We start from the raw sequence: 22,617 nt of genomic DNA on the forward strand, positions 1-22,617 counted from the left end.
CTTTTAATCAGTAAATCTAAATATTATCTGATAAAAATCATTCCCCCTTCACATGTGGATTCCTTTCTCCCTTTTAATGGTTTGCTCAGGTGGTAGTTCATAATTGTGTTATCAGGCAGCCTATGATTATTTCAAACCAGTAATTGTGTGATTGTACTTGGAAGTACTTTTTCACACAGCACACAATGAAAATATAGAATTAGTTGCTTATAGGATGTAGTGATAGCCACCAAAATGGACAGCTTTAAAAGGGAGTTACTAATTGAAGGATAATGTTGTTATAATTGGAGGTTAGGTGGCCATCTGCCATGGATGCTTTAGCTGAGATTCCTGCATTGCAAGGGTTTGTACTAGATGACCCTCAGAGTCCCTTCAATTCTACAATTCTTTGATTCGATTAGAAGGCTATCATTGACTACTAGTCATGATGGTGATGTTGAATATCCAGTATCAAAGGTGGTACACAAGTGGGGAGAGTGCCATTGCACTCAAGTCCTGCATGTGGGCTTCCCATAGGCATCTGGTTGGCCACTAGGAGGCTGGACTAGATGGAACTTTGGCCTGATTCTGAAGAGCTCTTCTAATGTTCTTATGACTGCAAAAGGCAGTCATGATGTCCAAACCATGACTTAACTGATGTACCAGAACTACATCTGAATTATGATGCATCATATTTTGGCAACCCTGGTTTTGATGACATTGAATGTGTGCAATGGGACGCCGGTGGCGCTGTGGGTTAAACCACAGAGCCTAGGGTTTGCCGATCAGAAGGTTGGCAGTTCGAATCCCCACAATGGGGTGAGCTTCCGTTGCTTGTTCCCTGCTCCTGCCAGCCTAGCAGTTTGAAAGCACGTCAAAGTGCAAGTAGATAAATAGGTACCGCTCTGGCGGGAAGGTAAACAGCGTTTCCGTGTGCTGCTCTGGTTCACCAGAAGCAACTTTGTCATGCTGGCCACATGACCCGGAAGCTGTACGCTGGCTCCCTCTGCCCGTAAAGTGAGATGAGCGCCTCAACCCCAGAGTTGTCCGCGACTGGAGCTAATGGTCAGGGGTCCCTTTAATATTTACAATCACTGTGGCTTACAGTAACTCTGCTTTCAGGAAGTAGAGTTATAATTGTTACCAGTAGGAATTGTCAGGACTATTTGAATGAATCAGTATCTTTAAGAAATATTTGTATTTGCATATGATTATTTAATTGGCAATTATGACTGTCAGTTACTTTTTGTGGACATTTAATTGACTGAATAATCATTTATATACACACCTACAAACCTGGAAATGAGCAGGGGCTTCATTAAACTACTGTGGCAGTGTCTCTAATTTGAGATGAAGAAAATTTTGTTTCTCCTTTAGCGGCCTCTGCCATCCATGGGTATTCACTTGTGTGGGCTAAAAATTAAGGGTCAGTTTAACTCACTTACTTTGTGGGGGGCAAATAAGCTATCCGAAACTGCTCATGTAAAGTAGGTTTGCACACATAATAACACTATATATAATAACATATAGCACCTTAAAGTGTTCAAAGTGTCTCTTGTTTATATCATTTGCAATAGCCCTCACTGCAGATGTGAGGGAAGTGAGACTGAGAGAGTTGCTTGTCCAAGGCCACAGGCCACCTCATGAGTTTATGGAAGAACAAGGTTTGAATTCAGGACTTGCTGATTCAAAACACAAATCTTTTAACTACAAACCAGCTGAACCAATCCATCAATGATGTGACTCATAGTAGTTTCTAGTAGCATAATTTTTATCCTTTGACTGCAGTAACTGCTGTCAGCTACATCTATAACTAATTGATCTGTGTGTCAAAACAAAATAAAATAAAAAATTCCTTCCAGTAGCACCTTAGAGACCAACTAAGTTTGTTCTTGGTATGAGCTTTCGTGTGCATGCACACTTCTTCAGATACACTGAAACGGAAGTCACCAGACCCTTAAATATAGTGAGGGAGTGGGGAGGGGTATTAATCAGAAGGGTACTCACCACCCTTCTGTCTGGTGACTTCCGTTTCAGTGTATCTGAAGAAGTGTGCATGCACACGAAAGCTCATACCAAAACTTAGTTGGTCTCTAAGGTGCTACTGGAAGGAATTTTTTATTTTATTTTGTTTTGACTATGGCAGACCAACACGGCTACCTACCTGTAATGTGATCTGTGTGTGTTCACATGAGAAGCTTGGAGCTATTTCAACAAGTAGTAGAATCCATAAGGCTTAGGGGGTGGACTATCTTAATTGGACCCCCATTCCTGAAAGGGGAAACTGCCACTGTCAATCCAGACCTCACCAGAAAATGGTCTGACCATGGCAATGGGGTTATTACTGCCTGACCCCTGCTCTATTCAGACTGCCTACCCTCTGGCCTGCTGTAGTGACAAGATCAAGTGTCCTGCCATATGCGTTGAGCCTGTGATTTCCTGAGGCAGCGCCATGGTTGCTATGATGTCCAAATGCAGGCATGTCCAACTCCCAAGAGACTGTGATCTACTCAGTATAAAAAAACCTGGCAGTGATATACCCATTGTCATTGGAGGGAGGAGGAGCGTGCGTGGGGTGGGTGGATTGTCCAGAGTTGTTGAGCTTTTTTTAGGAGGGAAGTGCTGAGCTTTTTGGGGGGGGAGAATTGCAAAGAGGTTTTTTTAACTCCCCCCCCATAACGTTTTGTACACGATAAGGATCCCACGATCTCCGAGGATAAGCTAGGGATCTACTGGTAGATCGCAGTCTACTGGTTGGACATCCATGTCATAAGGCAACCCATTTAAGCAAGCCCCAAATGTGGAGAGATGCCATGCCAGCCATCTCTACCAGCTTCAGTAGGGAGCATGATACACACCAGTAATACACACCAGGTTGGCCCACTCATCCACGATCCAATATTGGATGATTGGTGATAAACAAAACACCAACAGGTTGGTGAAGGGAAACCTGCTCTTTACTCTAAAAATATTGTTCTGTCCTTGGAGGCAACAGTATCTGCACTGAGTATACTGTATTGTGGATGTTAAGAATGAAGATGCTTATGAATCCTGGAATTGTATTCTAAAGGAAATGATGGTTGGTGCTAACAGAAAACAGAGTCAAACTGGAGGGCTCAGTTGCTGCTCTTAAGGTCTTTACCAGTATGTAAAATATATCCCCTCCCCTCCCCTGCTATGGCGAAACAACCTTGATTGGCTTGTTTCTATAGCAACTGAGGCTTGAGAGGCTGGTAAAACAACTTCCTGAAAGGAGTACAATGCAGCTGCACATATTAGGTTCATAATAAGGCACTGGAAAATATGCAACTGACAGGAGGGTGCTCGACCTCACACACTTCAACTATTACCTTAAACTCCAACCCCCCTGCCCACCCAACAGATCCCCCCCCCCATTAGCTCTGTGTAGTAAATGTTTGGGATGTATTAAAAATGGATCCAATTCTTGCTCATTTCGAGTAATAGCAGGGAGCATTGTCTTGACCAGGCACCCCCAAACTTCGGCCCTCCAGATGTTTTGGACTACAATTCCCATCATCCCTGACCACTGGTCCTGTTAGCTAGGGATCATGGGAGTTGTAGGCCAAAACATCTGGAGGGCCGCAGTTTGGGGATGCCTGGTCTTGACTCTGATTTGTTGTGGCGATGTGATGCCAACCTCCTTGTGATGCCTGATTGGCTCTGATCACTTTAAAGAAAACGATTGAAGCTGCTAATTAGAGGGGTGGGGAATGCAAACAGTTCATGAAAAGAATATGTGAGAGTGATTATGACGGTTTTCACATCAAATTTCTGTGACCAAAAATTTGACCACGTTAGCTGTTAAATATAAATTCAACCCAGAGTATGCTGTTTAATGGATTCCCAACTTAAAGGTAAAGGTAAAAGTAAAGGTACCCCTGACTGTTAGGTCAAGTTGCGGACAACTCTGGGGTTGCGGCGCTCATCTCACTCCATAGGCTGAGGGAGCTGGCGTTTGTCCGCAGACAGCTTCCAGGTCATGTGGCCAGCATGACTAAGCCGCTTCTGGTGAACCAGAGCAGCGCACAGAAATGCCATTTACCTTCCTGCCGGAGTGGTACCTATTTATTTGCTTGCACTTTGACGGGCTTTCAAACTGCTAGGTTGGCAGGAGCTGGGACCAAACAACAGGAGCTCACCCCGTCGCGGGGACTTCCAATCGGCAAGCCCAAATGAATTATGTTTTCTAGGTTCAGTCTGTATTGGAAGCCTTTCATTTCTTGCATTTTTAAACTAGCATTCTTCTAGTTAATGTTAAATAAGAATGGCTTCCTGCATTCAGAGGTTAGTTTGGTCTAGTTATATCACTTTGTAGGTGCTTTAGAAGGAAATTGCATGTTTTTTTGTAGATAACACATTCAGCAATTTAAATTTAGATGAATGTGACAGACAGCAATTGTTTGTGTAGCTTAAGTGGAGACAACTTTAAATATTTGCTTATCCATGCACACTTTAGAGTTAATGCTGTTTGATTGTAGCATACATAGCCACCTCTATGATATGTAATCTCAGTCATTGCTTGCTCAGTTCTTAAGATATCTATTCAGTTTTTAGCATTATGCCTTTCAAAAGTTTTTAGATCAGTCAATGATGCAATAGAAAACTCTGCTTAAGTCTACCTGCACTTTCAGTTAATAGTTGTTATTTGTACTAAGCTGAAATAAAGATGTATAGTTCCACAAACAATTTTATGAACCCCCCCTTTTGGCATTTTAAACAGGTTGCCATTAAAAAGGGTGGGTGTGTTAAACAGTTCTCCCATTGTTCAGGTGTGAGTGGGAAAGAAATGCATGCCTATTGCAAAGGCAATCAAACCAACATTCCCTATTTTGCTGTGCTGCCACAAATTAATTACCCCCCCCCTACATACACACACAGTGCTTTTTGCATCTGTCACCAGATAGACAGATTGCATTTACTGGCATCATTCATGTTCACTACACTACAATATTTATCATTATTAATTTAATTTCTTAAGCACTTTCTACCAACAATCATGAGGTGGCAGTATGAAATGCAATGGTATAAAATTTACAAAATTAAAATGACACAACTAGCAATAAGTCCAGTGGTTCTCAACCTTTTTTCTCTCAGCCACATTTTAAGATTTTTTTTTCTTGCGCCACACCAAATTTTGCATTGATAAGAAATACACTGGAAAACAAAAAGAAACAAAAGTGCTTGTTTTGTAACATAGAACACAGCTACTTCATAATATGATCATGCAATAGCCAGAAAGTATGAAACAATACAGCTACATAAGAACATGAATCATTCCCAAAAATATAATTATAAACGAGCCTGTTACAGATGTACCAGTAACTTAAGTATATCTACAAACTCAAAATAAGAGCAAGAGCATGAATCAAGCTCACACTTGATTCATGCTCTTGCTCTTATTTTGAAAAGACATCCTTATTCTGCAAATCAGTTTTTACACACACATACACCATACCATACCATACCGACGGTGACCATTTTATGTGCTATCATGCACACACTCTGGAATGGGAAGAAGGCAGGCTGGGCTTATGTGTGCTTTGCAGATGGATGCAGGGGTCAGGAACAGAACCCCTGTGCAAAATGGTCACCACGTGTACTATACTCAGTGTTTTTTTCTGGTACTCAACAGTACAGAGTGTCAGCACCTCCACCTCCCTGCCCTGGCCCCTGCATACCTTGTAATAAGGTACAGTAAATGGAGGGTGGGATGAGCAAGCCAGCAACCATGGCTAAAAGCGGAAAGGATTTGAATAAATGATGTATAAAAATCTGATATACTTATTGGGGGTTCCCTAACCAACAGTAGTGCATCAAAGGTGTCAGTGCCCCCTGTATCACACTGAGTAAATTAATTTTAAGAAATTTAAGGCATGTCCCCCCACAACCTACCCCATGTGCTAGGTTATTATTATTATTATTATTATTATTATTTTACATAAAATACTTGGGGGTAGGAGAGGAACCAACATTTCATGAATCTGGGGGGGGGGGGAGTAAAACTTAACTGTGGCAAAGTTTATTGGAAGTTGTTGTCTAACTTTAAGACTGCAATGTGTCAGTACTTAGGTACAGGGTGGAACTTGGCTGTAGACCCTAAATTTCAGAAAATGCAATAAAAATTAATACGGCCCAATTGCCTTAGTGCAAAAATGATAATCCCCAAGTCTTGTTGCGTTTATGGAGTAATCTCACTCATCTTTTGGCCTATTATGGATTGTTCCCTATAGGGTGCTGATACCTTTTTCATTCTGTTAATGGTTTTTTACACACACACACACACACACACACACTGAACAAGACTAGTTTTTAAATAAGACTAGGGCTTGGCAAGTTCAATTTAAAAAGGTATTGTTTCACATTCTAATTCAGCATGTCCAAAATGGGCACCACATACCTCTCTAAACTTTGTATTTGATTTAAAAAAACATCAACAACACTCATTATGTTGTAGAAGCTACATGATCAAACTTCTTATGTGTATCATAGTGGGTGTTTTGTTTTTGTTTTGTTTTTGAGCAAGCAGCTTGTAACAACGGAAGTACTAGTGTATGGGGCAAATGTGTTTTTGCCACCAATAACTTAAAATTACAGTGATATTATGTCACTGTTTGTTAAACATTTTTTGTAACTTCCTGTTGCAACTCTTGAATGTCTGTCTTGAACTTGCCAACTGCCTAACTATATGAGAAGTGGTACATATATTATGAATGCAGCTGATGATATGATGGCTGCTGTATTTGTTTCTGGCTCAATTTGTGTGATTATTGTATTGCACTACAACTTGAATATCAGTACAATTAAATGTATCAAAGGTAGTCATTTATATGTTCTTCATGGACTTGGTGGAGACCCATAACTGGGTACTGTGCCAGTCTGAGTATCTCTGGACCTTTGTAGGCGTGACACTCATGCTTCACCTTTCATAGGATTGATCTCTCCACATGTTTCCAGTAGCAGAGCAAATGCTCATGTCACAGACACAACTATTGTTTGATTTGTTCAGGTAATCAATTCAACATTATTGATTTGCATGTAATAGTTATCATGGGCATTCAAATTGGAACTGCTTATGATAGAGGAACTGTGCATTACATAGGTACTGCATCAGTGTTCTATGTTTCTGTAAAAAATATGTTTGTAATTCAAAGCATCGTAGCTAAGAAACCTGAGATTGCTGCTCTTTTCAAATGTGGTATACTCTAATCTCTGTGTATTAGACATTCTCAATTTCTGATGCTGGCTACATCTTGTCTTACTACACCATACAACTATCTCTGTAGGAAAGGCTGTGCCTACCCAGACTTGAGTTCCTAAGCGATATATATATATATATTTATGATTTAAACATTGTATTTTTAAATTTTTAACCCGGCCTGGAACCTCATGGTGAGTAAGCACTCACATTCTGCTTGGCCAGTGCATATAGGGCATTAAAATTGCATGGGTATTAATCAGGGAACTTAAACCAAGATAGTGCAGGTTCTTACTGCTCGTTTATGTATACATGATAGAATGTTTTGGAATCTTATAAACTCTGTATAAACATAGTCATTGAACAACTTCATTCCAGGGAAACTCAACTCTGGGTAAAGCACAGGAACTCCTGGAGTATCTTGCTGCTCTGAGTTTGGGGTAGTGTGTATGTTGATGATGATGATGATGATAATGATGATGCTTTAGTCATAAAAATGACTCACAAACACAATAACTGCAATGTACAACAGTCACTATAGTGGTGTCAGTTCTGAAGCTTTACAGAACCGTATTACCAAAAAACGGGTCTCTACCCTGAGAATTAGTCTTACAAGTACAGGCAACTCCCATTTTGTGCGAGTTTGAAGCATGTGCAACCGCTGATGCATGCACTATTTTTGGCCCCGGAGGGGGGCGGGGCGGGCTTATATGTACCCCGCCAATGCTCTAAATGACCTGGAACACAACCTCCATGCAAATGAGTTGCTTGCATGGGCTTTGAATTGTGTGCACTGTATATAAATCTAAAGTATTGAAAACATGCAAGTTAGTTTGCAAAACCTGTCATCAGCTATAGGCTGTATTGTAATGCTGTTACTGGTTCAGGTATATTGTTATTGATCTTTTATGCTTAGATCCAGAGGCTTGTGAGCTGATGTGTGTTTACACAGATGGGCTTTCCTGCCACAACCTCAGATCTGCTGCAGTACCCCCAAAAAAGTATCTTCTGAAGCATGAGAGACCAAACAGGGTGTGGGGTGTGGGTGGATGTACAGTTAGAGGACCTCAATGGAAATTGGACACTCCTCATCTTGTGTGAAGTGCATTCTGATTGCACAAATGTCTTCTTTGGTCCATCTTGGTTTTTCTTAAGTACTGTATTTAATTCTTGTCCACATAACTATGTAAATATTACAACTTTGGAAGTTTCAGTGCTACAAGTATCTGTTTATATGGATTATACTATTCAGTGCTACAAGTATCTGTTTATATGGATTATACTATTGACAATAGCTGGTTACAGAAAATAATGCTAACTGTTGACATGCTTATTTAAACTAAGCCCCATACTTTTTGGATTTTTAATTTACTGCATAAACATATTATTGAATTGCAAGCTTACAGATTCCATAGCATACTTGACATAAAGGATTCAATATACAGTAATTTGTGACAAAATTACACACAACTACTTTACTGGGTTTAAAAATATCATAATGTTATGCTCTTCCATTCTGTCTTGTATCCTATGCTGAGGTGGCTAAAAGGGAACATAAAATATAAACAAGATGAAAACAGATTTTAAAAAGAACTTTGCCCAAGCCAGGGATAAAATAAAGCAGGGACGTCCAGCTCCCAAGAGACTGCAATCTACTCCCAGAAAAAAAAATGGCAGTGATATACCCAGGTCAAAGTTGTTGAGTAGGGGGCCAGGTCAAAGTTGTTGAGCTTTTTTAGGGGGGGATGTCAAAGTTGAACTTTTTTGGGGGGGCACCGAATTTGCAGTCTTTATTTGTTAACGGGAATGCCAAAAAATGCTCTCCATAAACAGAGCCGGGCAGCGATAACTCCATTTTTCATTTTAGCGATCCTGCGCAAATGAACGACACAGCGAGGGGCTGGGGCCGGAAATGAGCAAGCGACCAGTATCACCCAGGGATTGACCTGTCGATCGTGGTCGACCGTTTTGACTTCCCTGAAATAAAGAACCAATGCCTATCAAGCTGCATAAATTTTTGTTTGACAATAAAACACTTTTGGAAAGGTTGGGAAGATTACAGTAGGGGTCATCAATGTGGTGCCCTCCAGATGATTTGGACTACAGCTCCTATCAGCCTCAGCTAACATGGACAGTGGTCAGGGATAATGGAAGCTGTAGTCATCATGCTGTCTGTTATCCATATACTGGTGCAGAAGAGCCCCAAATTTCTGGACTGTCTCTGCCAGCACTTTGCATGCTGAGGTTAAAAGCCATGGTGAACATAGTAGAATCCCATAGGATATCATAAACAAATGGCCATGGCATCATGCACACATATCCCAGTACCACATTCTGTAGCACAGCCTCTGGTAAGGACCATACTATTGTAAAACAGAGCTCCCAGCACCAAAACAAGATGTGCTGCTTTGGGGAGTACTGGCCAGGTACAGCCACTCAGGAATGCAACCTTGTCAGGGCCTTGTCTTCATATTAAGTGTCTTCCAGATAGCCCAGCTACAGCAGCCTCCTGATAGACAACTGCTTTTACAAGGAGGTACTGGGTCTGGTGTTAAGCTCTGTGCCTTTCCTCATTCCCCTTGTGTCAGCTGCCTCTGCTCACTGCTTGATGCTGTGCTTATGCACAATGTTGTGGCTTTGTTTCTGCATCTGAATTTTGTCCTATACTCAAGTGTTTCCTGAAAATGCAGGTTTCTAATTGCTCTCTTCCAATCTGATGTTGAGTTATTGGCACTGTTTTATGTTTGCCTTTTAATCAATTGCACATCCACTTTGTTGCTACTACTTCCTATTCACTATGCTTTTTCAAATATAAATTATATATATTTTCAGTCTGTTTCAAAAGCAGACTGAATTTGGAGCATAGTCTTTTGACAGCCCATCCTAGGACTGTATCCTTGTCCTCTGTAGTGATCTGATGTTTTTTTTTCTGTTCTTGCATTCATGGAGGCAGCATACTCTGAGAAAAGTGGCTTTACTGGTATTGACTTTGAAGAGTACAGTATTTTTATAGGAAAGCAAAACTATACAGACATACCACTTATTCCATTGCCAGGAGGGATGTAAACTTCACTGCTGTATAGGATCAAATTGCTTGGCTATATTCTGGTAAGGGGGAGAGATTGCTGAGAGCTGCTATAATTAAATTGGTTTTAGGATAAAATAAATGCACGCCTTCAAAACATGCTTGATTATTTTTGCAGCATTTTACTTTGTCTCTTCCTTAAAGCTATTCTTTGCAGCATGATGTGCACAAATCATCTGTCCTTTCTTTTACCTTCTATTTATATTTACGCTTTGGGTCAAATAGCTTATCTTTGTATGTTTCCATTATCTATGACCAATAGGAAAATGAGTCCCCCTACTCAAAATATAATGGTTTGTAAATGTGTAGAACTACCAGTCAAGTACAAGGCGTTTTTATTTCTAAGCAGTGGCTTTTTTGAGTCGCTTCTGCCTGCTTAGTATCTTGGGAACCAGGATGGATTGGGATGGGAATTGTAACTCATTTCTTGTAAAAGGGTAGTGTTCTCCTGCTTTCCCAGAGTAGGCTTCTTTTCTTATCTGCGTGGAAAGCAAGCACTGTGAAGTAGCTGCTAGGAATGTCTTCTGAAGATGATTGTTGCTTTGCACCACTGTAGCAGAGCTTGCACAGAGGCAGTGTAACCAAGGAGTATCTTATGATATAGAGGTGTGTTCAATTGATGTCATCCTTCAGGCTTGTGGAAAGAGCCCCCTCCCCATTGCCACTGCCCCAGATTAAATACCCAGTTTAGATTAATTGCATACTGTGTTTGTTTTGTGCTCCTTATTTCCAGAGTGCATTTTTTAAAAATAAAAAAACCCAATTTATATAGAGAGGACGCTCCCTCCCCCGCTCTCGCAGATCTGCCTCCTACTCGGCTTGTGTTGGCAACTAATTACCTCCTTTGTTTCAAAATTCCTTGGCATCAATGTTACGTTTGAAGTGCTAAATAAATCTTGAGTTATCAAAAGCCTTTTTTCTGCTAGCAAAATGAGAGCATAATATTAGAGCATTACACATACCAAATGTTTCCTGTTCAAGACTAGAATATTAAGTGATGCTTAGGCAACAGTTCAAATTGTGTGTGACAGTGTAATTGGCAGTGAAGCTTCATTAAATGGTTACACAGTTTGAGTAATATCTGAATTAGCTTTATAATTAGGAGCTGTAGGTGCTTGTCATGTCACGTTGCCTTAAGTGTGTTGACTGTCTTTAGACTACTAGAAAATATGTTACTATTTCCCCCTATTAGCTCTGGCAATAAAATGAGCTTCTTAAAGAGGTCCTTTATGCCTCCCTTCATTTTAAAGAAATAGCTCAGGCTAGACCATGGCATATTTTGGATTCTGCTATTTACTCTTTACTTACTACTCTTTACTTTATTTTAAATAAAGTATTGGTGCTTTCACTGGCAAACACTTTTATAGCCAGGAAATTGGGTGCACACTCTGTAGCATTAAAAACCCCTGAAATTAAGGTTCAGTTTCCTTTAGGTTTCCTTCCGGGTGATGCAGCGATAGATAAATGAGATTAAACAAGTATAGTAGCGGGTGCTAATCTCCTGAAAACAGGATTCAATTAATAAACCCTGTCGTATATCTAAATCAAGATGCTTGATGGTCATGGTCCTTAATTCAAGAAGTTAGAAGAATACATAATATTGTTTCAGCTTTATTCATAAACTATATTCCTATGGTATTCAGTCAGCCAGCATGTTTAGGTGGGTAGAAATGTACCTAATGTCTCTCACAGTGAACTTGTAATTTCATATTCTTTGAGAGAAACTAAGTAGTATACAAAATTTCATTATTGGATGGCTACAAATCTATGGAATGATCTGCAGTTCAGTCTGCTAGCTAGATCATCCTAGATAGGTACAAAACATTTATTTTCTCAAGAAAGTATTTTGTGAGTATTGTAAGCAAGCATTTGATGTGGGGTTAGGAGGGTGTTCTTGACACCATATTCCAAACTATTTGGGGCATTAAAAGGAAAATCAGCACTTTGAACTGGGCCTAGAAATGTATGGGAGCCAATGCAACCAGTACAATTTGGGGGGGGGCATGCAAGATCTTGCCTCCCAAAAGCATTTGCACAGCACCCCAAAACACGTGTTTTTGGGTGTGATGAGAGCATGGGCCTGAAAAAGTGTGTCTTTTGGGCTCCATGACCTTGCACAGGTCACATGACTCGCACTGGAGCACATACGGGGAAGACCCACATTCTGCTTTTGGGACTCAACATGTTGGAGGGTATGCCATTTTATGGTAAAATCTGCAGAAACCTTGCTTCAGTCTGGCTTTACCTTTCTTTTTGCTTAACTTGATGTGTCTTATGTCTTACAGTATTGCTGTATTTTTATTTTACAGCATATGGAGAGGACCAAATGTGAACTGTGTTGACAATACCGGATATACTCCATTGCACCATGCTGCTTTGAATGGTCACAAGTAAGCTACCCATCTGTGAAATAACAATTTTGGTAATTTGGTAGTTTAAAAGTTAAAACTTATGGCAATGTGTGTACCATTTCCCTATTGATCCATGTGAACTCTGCCATATCTAGCAGATAACAGATCACCAAAGTCACACCTGCTTCGAGACAGCAGTGAGCTGTACTATATTGCTGAGTTTATCACCACTGAGGCCTGAGTGGGGTTTACAGTAATTCTCAATATCAAAATGAGGGGTGGAGGAATTCACACAGGATTGGTCTGCTGAACCTCAACAAGATTAAGTCAGTGGCTACTCATATCTCACATTGACTTCATCCGTTAAATGCCAGCCCATATTTCAACTCGTAAGATGCTCTGACTTTAATTCTGAGAGTATGAAAAAGGGGGCAAGTCACAACTCTTAAGGCAGCTCTAAGGAAATTGATTCATAACTTTATACTGCTGCTTCTTGTGTTCCAGATCAAATACCAAAGTAGGGTTTTTTCAGGGGTGGGGGAGGTTGTCAGGATTCAGTTACTTTTCCTGATAAACTTTGCATATAGATTCCAGTTGGGTGAGAGATTATTCCACAAAATGGAAGCCAACACATTTGCTTTATGTAATTTAGGTTTCCTCAGGTTTTAATTGTTAAAAACAAATAAACCATTGGTCAAATATCAATGGTCAAGGCCCAATGACAATTTACCCCATAGATGTACTTTAGCAAACTCTTGAAGCCTGTATCGGCATTCCTAAATACTGTTGTGCTATGCAGATTGTGTGATATCTTCATTATAGGCATATATTCTGTTACTTGCTGGAGTAGTTGATCAAAGCTGAGCTTATGGCAGACTTGAAAATTTCATCCAATGCTTCTCAAGCCACTTTCTAAACTTTGTCATTCTAGTTCTTAACCCCTCAGAACCTTTTAGTATCTATATTAGTTACACTTACGGTAACTGCTTTATAGCCCCACCACACTGTTCCACCTTTCAGCCCAATTCCTGGGCCTTTCCCAGCATTAACCAACATTTTACTACCATCTGGGACAACTGGACTCACAGCTGTAACTTGCAACCCTATACATAGGTGCCAACTCCTAGGGCCAAGGCAGTTTCAGCCCCTCAGATAGATAGATAGATAGATAGATAGATAGATTAGATATACTTTGAGGCGGCGTGCCCCCCTCAATTTTAGGAGGGCGTTTGGCTCTGTCCCCTGGCACCTTGTGACATCACATGTGTGATGTTGCTTCAGGCCCCACCCCCATCCTCTGGAGAAGCCGACACCTCTGATTCTATAGCAATTCCCTCCATTCTATAGCTGTGGTACTTACACCTTTGTAACTAATAAGTTATGTAAGACAATTCTCCTTTAGTGCTGCCCCCTTCAGTTTGAGAAACACTGATATATGTTTTGCTGTTAACTTGATCAGTATTGATCTGCTTACAGTTGGTTTTATGCTCTTAGTGTACATAAATTGTACAAATAAAATTCAAAATATACTAAAGCAGTGAAACACCAGCCTTGTTCAAGCCATCTTGATGCAAATATAGCTAGCTTGTGAGCATTCAGGAGTTCAGTTGCTCGGATGAGCCTTAGCTCAACTTTAGAGATTAGTACAAACCCCCCTGCACACTCATGTGCAGCTTGAGTGATTAAAATAAATTATTCCAGCCCACTTCCTCCACAATAAGCTCTACTAACTCTCTTCCAAGAGTTAACTTCCAGTAAGTGTGCTTTGGATTGCAGCCTTATTTTCTCTGGGTGGAAGTAACTACAAGGCTGCTTTCATTTCTGTGGTTCTAACTGAACACCTGAATCCAAAAATATTTTGAAAGCTGAATCTATTCAGACTGACTTATAAAATGTATTCTCAAGCATTCTGTTTATGTATCTTAAATCAGTTTTCTTTTCCTTATTGACTCTCATCTAGACTTACTCTAAATATCTCACAACATCATTTCTCCTCCCTACAGGGATGTTGTGGAAGTTCTTTTAAGGAATGATGCATTAACCAACGTGGCTGACTGCAAAGGCTGTTATCCTCTTCATTTGGCAGCTTGGAAAGGAGATGCTGAAATAGTGAAACTACTAATACACCAGGGACCATCTCACACTAAAGTGAATGAGCAGGTCTGAATATGTTTCTTATTTTCATGCTCTTAATAACCTAATAATATTAGGATTATTCTCCAGGAGAGTGAGAATCTATGATACTCAGCATCTATGAAACTCAGATTTATTCAGGATTTATTGCATGGCAAGGAGTTAAATGTTAAATACTATCTCTATGCAGGAAAACAAATACCTGTCTTGAAAGCTGCACTTCTGGCCGGGCACCTGATTAGAAACTGTGGAAGTAAGCAGTACATGAGCTGCAACATGTGCAGGATGGAAGGATGTTAACCATTGCTTTTCTTCCATTTGCTGGGTAATTTGAAACTTGGTGTAGTTGATGTACCAGTTCCTTTCTGTGTTGGAGCCAATTAAAGTAACCTTAGTCTCCTTTAGTCATGTTTTTGTAGCTGCGCTTAGTTTGTGCTAGTACTTGTGCTTAGCAAGCTAATATTGTGAAGTTCATTATAGTAAAGCTTTCACTTATTCATTATTAACCTACTAAAGAGCAGTGATTCTACTCAAGTGGGAGGGGAATATGTACTTGCCCCAATTTTAAAAAATTGCATTCCATTTGACTTGCATCTTAAAAAATACAACTTATATTTATCCTGGAAGCTAGCAGAATTACAAAATTCCTATTAAAAACCCAAATGTCCTTTACACCCCACTGAACACACAATGAAAGTTGAATATATATGTTGGTTAGTTTAGTCTGACTATTGCCGTGAATCATTTTTTCCCCCTGTTCTAGTTTTTTGTGAAACACTGGTCTTTGGGGTATTTGTATTCTAATGCTATTGAATTATAACTGGTTGACAAATTTTCTTCAGATTTCTTGCAACTAAGATAGCGTCAAATTAAAAAGGTACTAGTGTTCAAAGAAACTGAAGCATTGTGAATGCCGTGGAGTTCTTTTTTACCAGACTGTGTTACTGCGGCCTGGCTGGAGGTCGCTCTGTACTGTGGGCACTGTGTGTGTGTTTTATCACTTTGGGTGAGACTTAAAGTAATTGAGGATATGCCTTTTGTAAATATATTCACTTCCAATAGAAAGCATCACCCATGCTGAACCACACAGTGACTACTTCAGCCAGTGTGGACCACGTTGCAACTAGGATGGGATGGGCAGCACACTTTGTTCACAATTAAAGATAAAATTCCATGATTGTGGGGGTTTAACAGCTATGAAGTCATGTAGATTTGTGATGTTTCCCATAAATAGTCTATTATAGGAATACAATCTCTAGTTGAAAAGAAAGTCGGCAGTGCTGTTCAATTGCTGATTAGTAATATTCTTCATATGAAAATAGCTAAATTTGTATGTTAAAATGGCCTTTGATTATATTGTTGGCAAATCTTTTTTTAAAATTTCGGCTGGGCTCATCATGTTCTCAAGCGCAGCTGTGATCATTTAGTTTGTTCCAGTCAACAGCATTTAAGTTTATAACACTGTTCACCATTCTCTAGGGTTATTGGAAGGGGCCATATGAAAGTGAATGATCTTGCAATCTGTGGCTAGCATGAGACAAAACATACAAAAAATGTTAAACAGCGAACTGTAAAAGATTGTCACGTAACGTTTGCATGCTATCTTTAAAATGATGTGCATGGTGCAGTTATTGACAGCTGGAATGGCCAGTGTGATTAATTGCTTTTCATTGGAATGAAATATTGTCGTGTTCTGTCATTCCTCCCGTTCAGAGTCACTCACTGCTTTGTTGCTATATCTTGCCCATTTCATCATCACGTTTTCTTTTCCTCTCCTTTTTGTAGAATGCTCTTGAGATCAAAGAACTCAAAAAGTACGGCCCCTTTGACCCCTATATCAATGCCAAGGTGTGTACTTCTCTGCCACTATTTCACTACATCATTTCTCCGCGTTGTATTTTTGTGCTACTAGGTGCATTATCATCTAGTTGGTTGATGATGCCTGCTTGTGAGGTGGGGAGGGTCATGATTGTAAATGCAAACGATTTACTGTGGAATTTATGTTAAGCAGCCTTTGATAGTCTGGATGGGGGAATTCTACTTGATATTTAGGGGGGTTTCCTCCCATTCTTTGATATTCTATAGTTGGGATGCTGGTCAGTTCCCAGCCTGGATGCAGAATTTCAACAGATGATTTCACAGTGTTTCAGTATTGGCTCCCACATTTAATAAGAAGGCATAAATAGTGAGAGTGCTTGTTCCACACACCACTCTAAACCTAGATTGAGGGTCACATTCCAGAATATTTCTGGTAATGGTTGACTGAGAACAACAATACCTGTGTTTATATGTATCCTTTCTTGCTTCACTGGTTGCATTGTGGCATCTAACTGTTGCTTTGTCTCAGTCTTGCCTATATCTCACCCTTGCTTCTACTGGTAGCAGTTCCTCATTTATAAAGTACAAGCATAATTTATGAAACAAAACTTTTGAGAATCATTGAAGGAGATCTGAGGTTACTGCATATGCAGTCTAGTAGTATATTTTGAACCACACTATTTAATTGATTGTTATAATCAAGCTCCAAAGAAATAATATAAAGCAGTCTATTTTATTTTTTAATACCAGGGTGACTGAGCTCTTCTGTTATACCTACTCAACTACTGTTAAGGGCCAACTAAAACCTTACTGTGCTTCATCTGCATGGCTTTACATACACTAAAATATGATGGTTTGAAATTAATAGGAAGGCACTTTTGCAAGTACAGTGGTGCCTCGCAAGACGAAATTAATTCGTTCCGCAAGACTCTTCGTCTTGCGGAAATTTCGTCTTGCGAGGCACCTTTTCCCATAGGAACGCATTAAAATTTAATTAATGCGTTCCTATGGGAAAAAAGGTCCGGGGGCCCCTCCCGACCGGCACCGGAGCCAAGCCAAGCCGCGTTTTAAGACTGCAGTGAGCGAACAGCAGCGCTGCTGTTCGCTCGCTTCAGTCTTAAAACACGGCGCCGCGGCTCCGGGAGGGAGGGAGGGGGCCGTGGGATGATGCCCGACATCGGGCATGATGCCACGGCCCCCTCCCGACCGGCACCGGAGCTCCGCGGTGCTGTGTTTTAAGACTGCAGCGATCGCTGCAGTCTTAAAACGCAGCTCCGCGGCTCCGGGAGGGAGGGAGGGGGCCGTGGCATCATGCCCGACGTCGGACATGATGCCACGGCCCCCTCCCGACCGGCACCGGAGCTCCGCGGTGCTGTGTTTTAAGACTGCAGCGATCGCTGCAGTCTTAAAACGCAGCTCCGCGGCTCCGGGAGGGAGGGAGGGGGCCGTGGCATCATGCCCGACATTGGGCACGATCCCACGGCCCCCTCCCAACCGGCACCGGAGCTCCGCGCCGCCGAGTTTTAAGACTGCAACGATCGTTGCAGTCTTAAAACGCAGCGGCGGGGCTCCGGGAAGGAGGGAGAGGGCCGTGGGATGATGCCCGACATTGGGCACGATCCCACGGCCCCCTCCCGACCGGCACCGGAGCTCCGCGCCGCCGAGTTTTAAGACTGCAACGATCGTTGCAGTCTTAAAACGCAGCGGCGGGGCTCCGGGAAGGAGGGAGAGGGCCGTGGGATGATGCCCGACATTGGGCACGATCCCACGGCCCCCTCCCGACCGGCACCGGAGCTCCGCGCCGCCGAGTTTTAAGACTGCAACGATCGTTGCAGTCTTAAAACGCAGCGGCGGGGCTCCGGGAAGGAGGGAGAGGGCCGTGGGATGATGCCCGACATTGGGCACGATCCCACGGCCCCCTCCCGACCGGCACCGGAGCTCCGCGCCGCCGAGTTTTAAGACTGCAACGATCGTTGCAGTCTTAAAACGCAGCGGCGGGGCTCCGGGAAGGAGGGAGAGGGCCGTGGGATGATGCCCGATATTGGGCACGATCCCACGGCCCCCTCCCGACCGGCACCGGAGCTCCGCGCCGCCGAGTTTTAAGACTGCAACGATCGTTGCAGTCTTAAAACGCAGCGGCGGGGCTCCGGGAAGGAGGGAGAGGGCCGTGGGATCATGCCCGACATCGGGCACGATCCCACGGCCCCCTCCCGACCGGCAGCGGAGCTTACCTTTTCGCTGCGGTCGGGAGGGATGTTGTCCGCGTCTGCAATTTTGGATCGACTGCGCATGCACAGTCGATCCAGAATGGCGGACGCGGACATCACCCCTCCCGACCAGAGCGAAAAGGTAAGCCAGCTTACAGTGGTACCTCGCCAGACGAATTCGTCTTGCGAAAAACAGGCATAGACGAATTCGTCTTGCGAGTCAACTAAAAACTCGCAAAACCCTTTCGTTTTGCGAGTTTTTCGTCTAGCGAGGCATTCGTCTTGCGGGGTACCACTGTAGATTCCTATTACAGGAAATGTGGGACGTAAACTATGCACCAGGGCTTTTAATACTGTATGACCCTATCATTAGTATAGTAAATGACCTACTGTGATAGGAATAATAATGCACAAGTTCTTGTGATTGCATCACTAAATTGCTTGCTTGGACTTTGCCCCTGCCAAGTACCAGTGAGGATTTGGGGCATTGGGGTTCTTCAGAAACTGTGCTCCCCACTTCCTTGGCACTCATAAAGATTGTATATCACACTCTATGATACATGGAACAGCCTTTCTTATGGTATCGTGAAGAACATGGTGGCCAATATTTGCATCAGCCAATTGGTTTTCCTGGTGCTCCTGCTCCTGCTCCCGTGGGAATTGTCTACTAACAGAGGAAGAAGGGAGGCAATATTTTGCTAGTTTCCCAGTGTCCTGACTAGAGGGTTGGGAAACCATCTAGAAGAAATGTTGAGAGGGCTTGCACTGCATGAAGGAGGGGAATTTTGTAAAATCTGCTTTCTCTCCATTAGTGGATGTTGCCTTCTGGATCAAAAGCTTTTCTACTTCTGCAGGGGCAGCATTTGGATACAATCCCAGTATTTTAAATAATTAAGGAAGAAGATCAATGGATTTAAACCAACTTTTCTCTTTGGTGATTCATATATTTGGTTACTCAAATAATTAAAATGGGTTTGCAACTAAATAGAGCACTGGGTTGCATCCAACAACGTAGTTTCATTAGCTCATGGAGTTCTACTTGTGCAACTTTCTCTCCTTCTCTTTCCCCATATGCCCACAACCCTCCAGAGCAGATTTGAAGGGATGCATGAGGAGAGGAGAAGGAGGGGCAATTCTGTTGCACAAGTGGAAGTCCAGAACAACTTTATTTGATACAACCCATTTACACTATCCAAGAGTGTAATCCAAAATATTTGGTCATACAGCCTATGCACCTTTTGCACCACAAAATTTAAATCTATGTAGAACAAAGAGGCAATTGTGGAATTGAATTTTGTTTTGGCTCTCTGGACACATGCAAGAACACAAAGCAAGATCATTTACTTGAAGTCTAGCGCTAGGAGCCAAAGAATCATGAAACTGATCCCGTGAGTCAGAGCAGGCTTTAGGCTCCCCCCCCCCAAGTGGCAATTTTGATATGTCGAGGGGTTTTTAACAACAGCAGTGTCAAAATCCACAAGGCTAGTACAAGTCTCATGTGGCGCAAGTCTCCATGGCTTTCAGATGGAAGGACTGGTGGTTACTGAATAGCTGCTTTTCTCCATTAAATGGAAAGCAAATGCCCATACTGTTTATGGAGTTTTCACAACTTGCCATGAAAATATGGTGCATTTTATTTGTTTGCTTGTTCTTTTTATATCATGCCCTTCCTCCTATTTGGAGTACAGGGCAGCTTCATATTAGAAATCATTAGATATCCATCTAAGGTAAGTGACAGTCATTAAAAAATCATTACATAAGATACAGAATCGCAACAGTGCAAATGCTAAAGGGACCACATATGAAACAAAGCCTGGGGTTAACAATGTTTTGACTTTATATATAAATATTCACTGTGGGAGCAGACAAAATATCCTCTGGAAAGAAGTTCCATAAATTGACTTGTGAGGCTATTTTTGCAAAGCCACACTCGCCTGATGTCAGGTGTGCGGCAGGCAAAAGACACAGCTGAACCAAAAAGGGGTTTGCAGGCACCACTTAGAGGGCACTAAACTCAGGACTTTGAAATTGCTGTGTGGCTCTTCACAACTATCAGCTGATGGTCAATGCCTGCAGAGAGTCATGTGCAGTGTTTTGAAGCTCCAGTGATCAGTTGTTTGTTGGGGCTTCAAGCACCACAGGCAGACCTCTACAAGCCATGTTGGTGAAAACTGGTCACCTCGTCATAATGATGTGAGTTGATTGACAGGTGAACAGCCCCACCTACCTGTTAAATTTTACTTGTAGGGGGTTGAGGAGATGAAGATTTGGCCCACTGGCTGGATCCAGTTCCCCACTGCTAGTTAATAGATAGATCCAGTTTCCATGAATTGAACATTTAAAAAGGCATCTAAAAGTTCCGTCTCACCATATATTATATTGGTTAATTCCATAATTATATATTGTGCATAATTCTATTTCCTTTCGTCAGTCCTGAACCTATTATTAGCGAATTTTATTGGATGACCACAAATTTTGGTACTGTGAGAAATGGGCAGGATTCTTTGAATCCAGTTTCTCCATGCCATAGCTTTATTCATCTATATCATGTTCCACCTCAGTCATTTTTACTCCATACTGAAAAGTCCCTAACACACAATATACCGAAACTTTACTTACATGAAGTATTTATTTTATAATGGGGAAATGAATCTCTTGTGGGGCGGGAATTCTAAAGTGTAACAATTTACTTTTGATGTTTGTGCAATCATTTCTACATTTTTAAAATGATGTGGTGGGACAAATTTTCCAGATAGAGGGGAGGAAATGGCAAATAGTTTCAAGCAAGGGTAGTGCTTGTGGCAAGGGCAGATGTATGGAATATTCACATATGCAGGCTACTCTGAGTCAAAAATGCTTATGCCTATGAAACAGAGGCAGTGTGCCTCTGAATACCAGTTACTGGGAATTGCAGATGAGCAGAGCACTATTATGCTCATGTGCTGCTTACAGGCTTCAAAAAGGCATCTGACAACCTGCACAAACAACGCTGACACAAAAACACACACATAAATTAAGCAAAATAGAAATATTGCCTCCCGACCCCATCCCCTCCACCTCTTCCCCCCTTTTTTCTTCCTAATGTAACCCTAATGTCTCAATGAATGAAACTGACCTATGGAAAATGTAACTTGAAAAAAGAGACATTGCGCATACCTTTGTAAATCAAGAAAACATACATACGTGCATATATATATATATACAGAGAGAGAGAGAGAGAGAGGCATCTGACTGGTCACAGTGAAAACAGGATGCTGGACTAGATGGGATATTTGCCTGATTCAGCAGGCTCTTCTTAGGTTCTTAAATAACTTTGTATTCCTAAGACTTAGTGAACTTTTGAACATAATAAAATTTTAATAAGGTCTTAATGTGCTTTTAAAATCAAGTGACATTTCAAACCTAATCTAGGTCTCTTTAACATGTATAATAAATTAGGAAATTTTAAAAAGTAATTTCATTTCTCTATCACAAATATCCTTTGTTAAGCATTCTGTGGGAGCTGAAAAAAAATTAAAACTATAAATGTATTTTATAAACCTGCACAGACTGCATACAGAAACAGTAGAAGTATGCCATTTTGTATGCCCATCAGTAGTGCTTTCAGTTGTAGGCTGTCATACAGTGAAAGCTTGCTTCAGTCAGGTTGATTTTCTTCTTCTTGCTTTTTGCTTCCTTCTGGTGGGACTTGCAACAAGTCCACTCATATGTCAAGGAGAAAAAACTTCAAAACATATTTTCTCCATTTGAAAAATACTTCAACGACTTATTTTGACCCTCTCCACACACATGATGTAATGTTTGATCTTGATTGTTATAAAGTACAAA

The 22,617-nt window shown here is 41.4% G+C and overlaps 1 protein-coding gene across 12 annotated transcripts in view; it reads left to right on the top strand.

Annotated features, from left to right (window-relative positions):
* ANKS1A (ankyrin repeat and sterile alpha motif domain containing 1A) overlaps positions 1 to 22,617 on the top strand; it is a 130,394-nt gene that overhangs the window by 22,529 nt on the left and 85,248 nt on the right. For 8 of the 12 annotated variants that reach the window (XM_033152641.1, XM_033152642.1, XM_033152643.1 and 5 more), the window contains exons 2-4: positions 12,590 to 12,670; positions 14,635 to 14,791; positions 16,550 to 16,612. In XM_033152641.1, coding sequence (XP_033008532.1) covers positions 12,590 to 12,670; positions 14,635 to 14,791; positions 16,550 to 16,612 — 301 coding nt within the window. Of the gene's footprint in view, positions 1 to 12,589; positions 12,671 to 14,634; positions 14,792 to 14,954; positions 15,090 to 16,549; positions 16,613 to 22,617 lie in introns of those variants that run through there. The other 4 variants (XM_033152646.1, XM_033152652.1, XM_033152653.1 and 1 more) reach the window with 2 other exon arrangements.

This window comes from Lacerta agilis, chromosome 6, assembly GCF_009819535.1.
Source record: "Lacerta agilis isolate rLacAgi1 chromosome 6, rLacAgi1.pri, whole genome shotgun sequence".
NCBI classification, from domain to species: Eukaryota; Metazoa; Chordata; class Lepidosauria; order Squamata; family Lacertidae; genus Lacerta; species Lacerta agilis.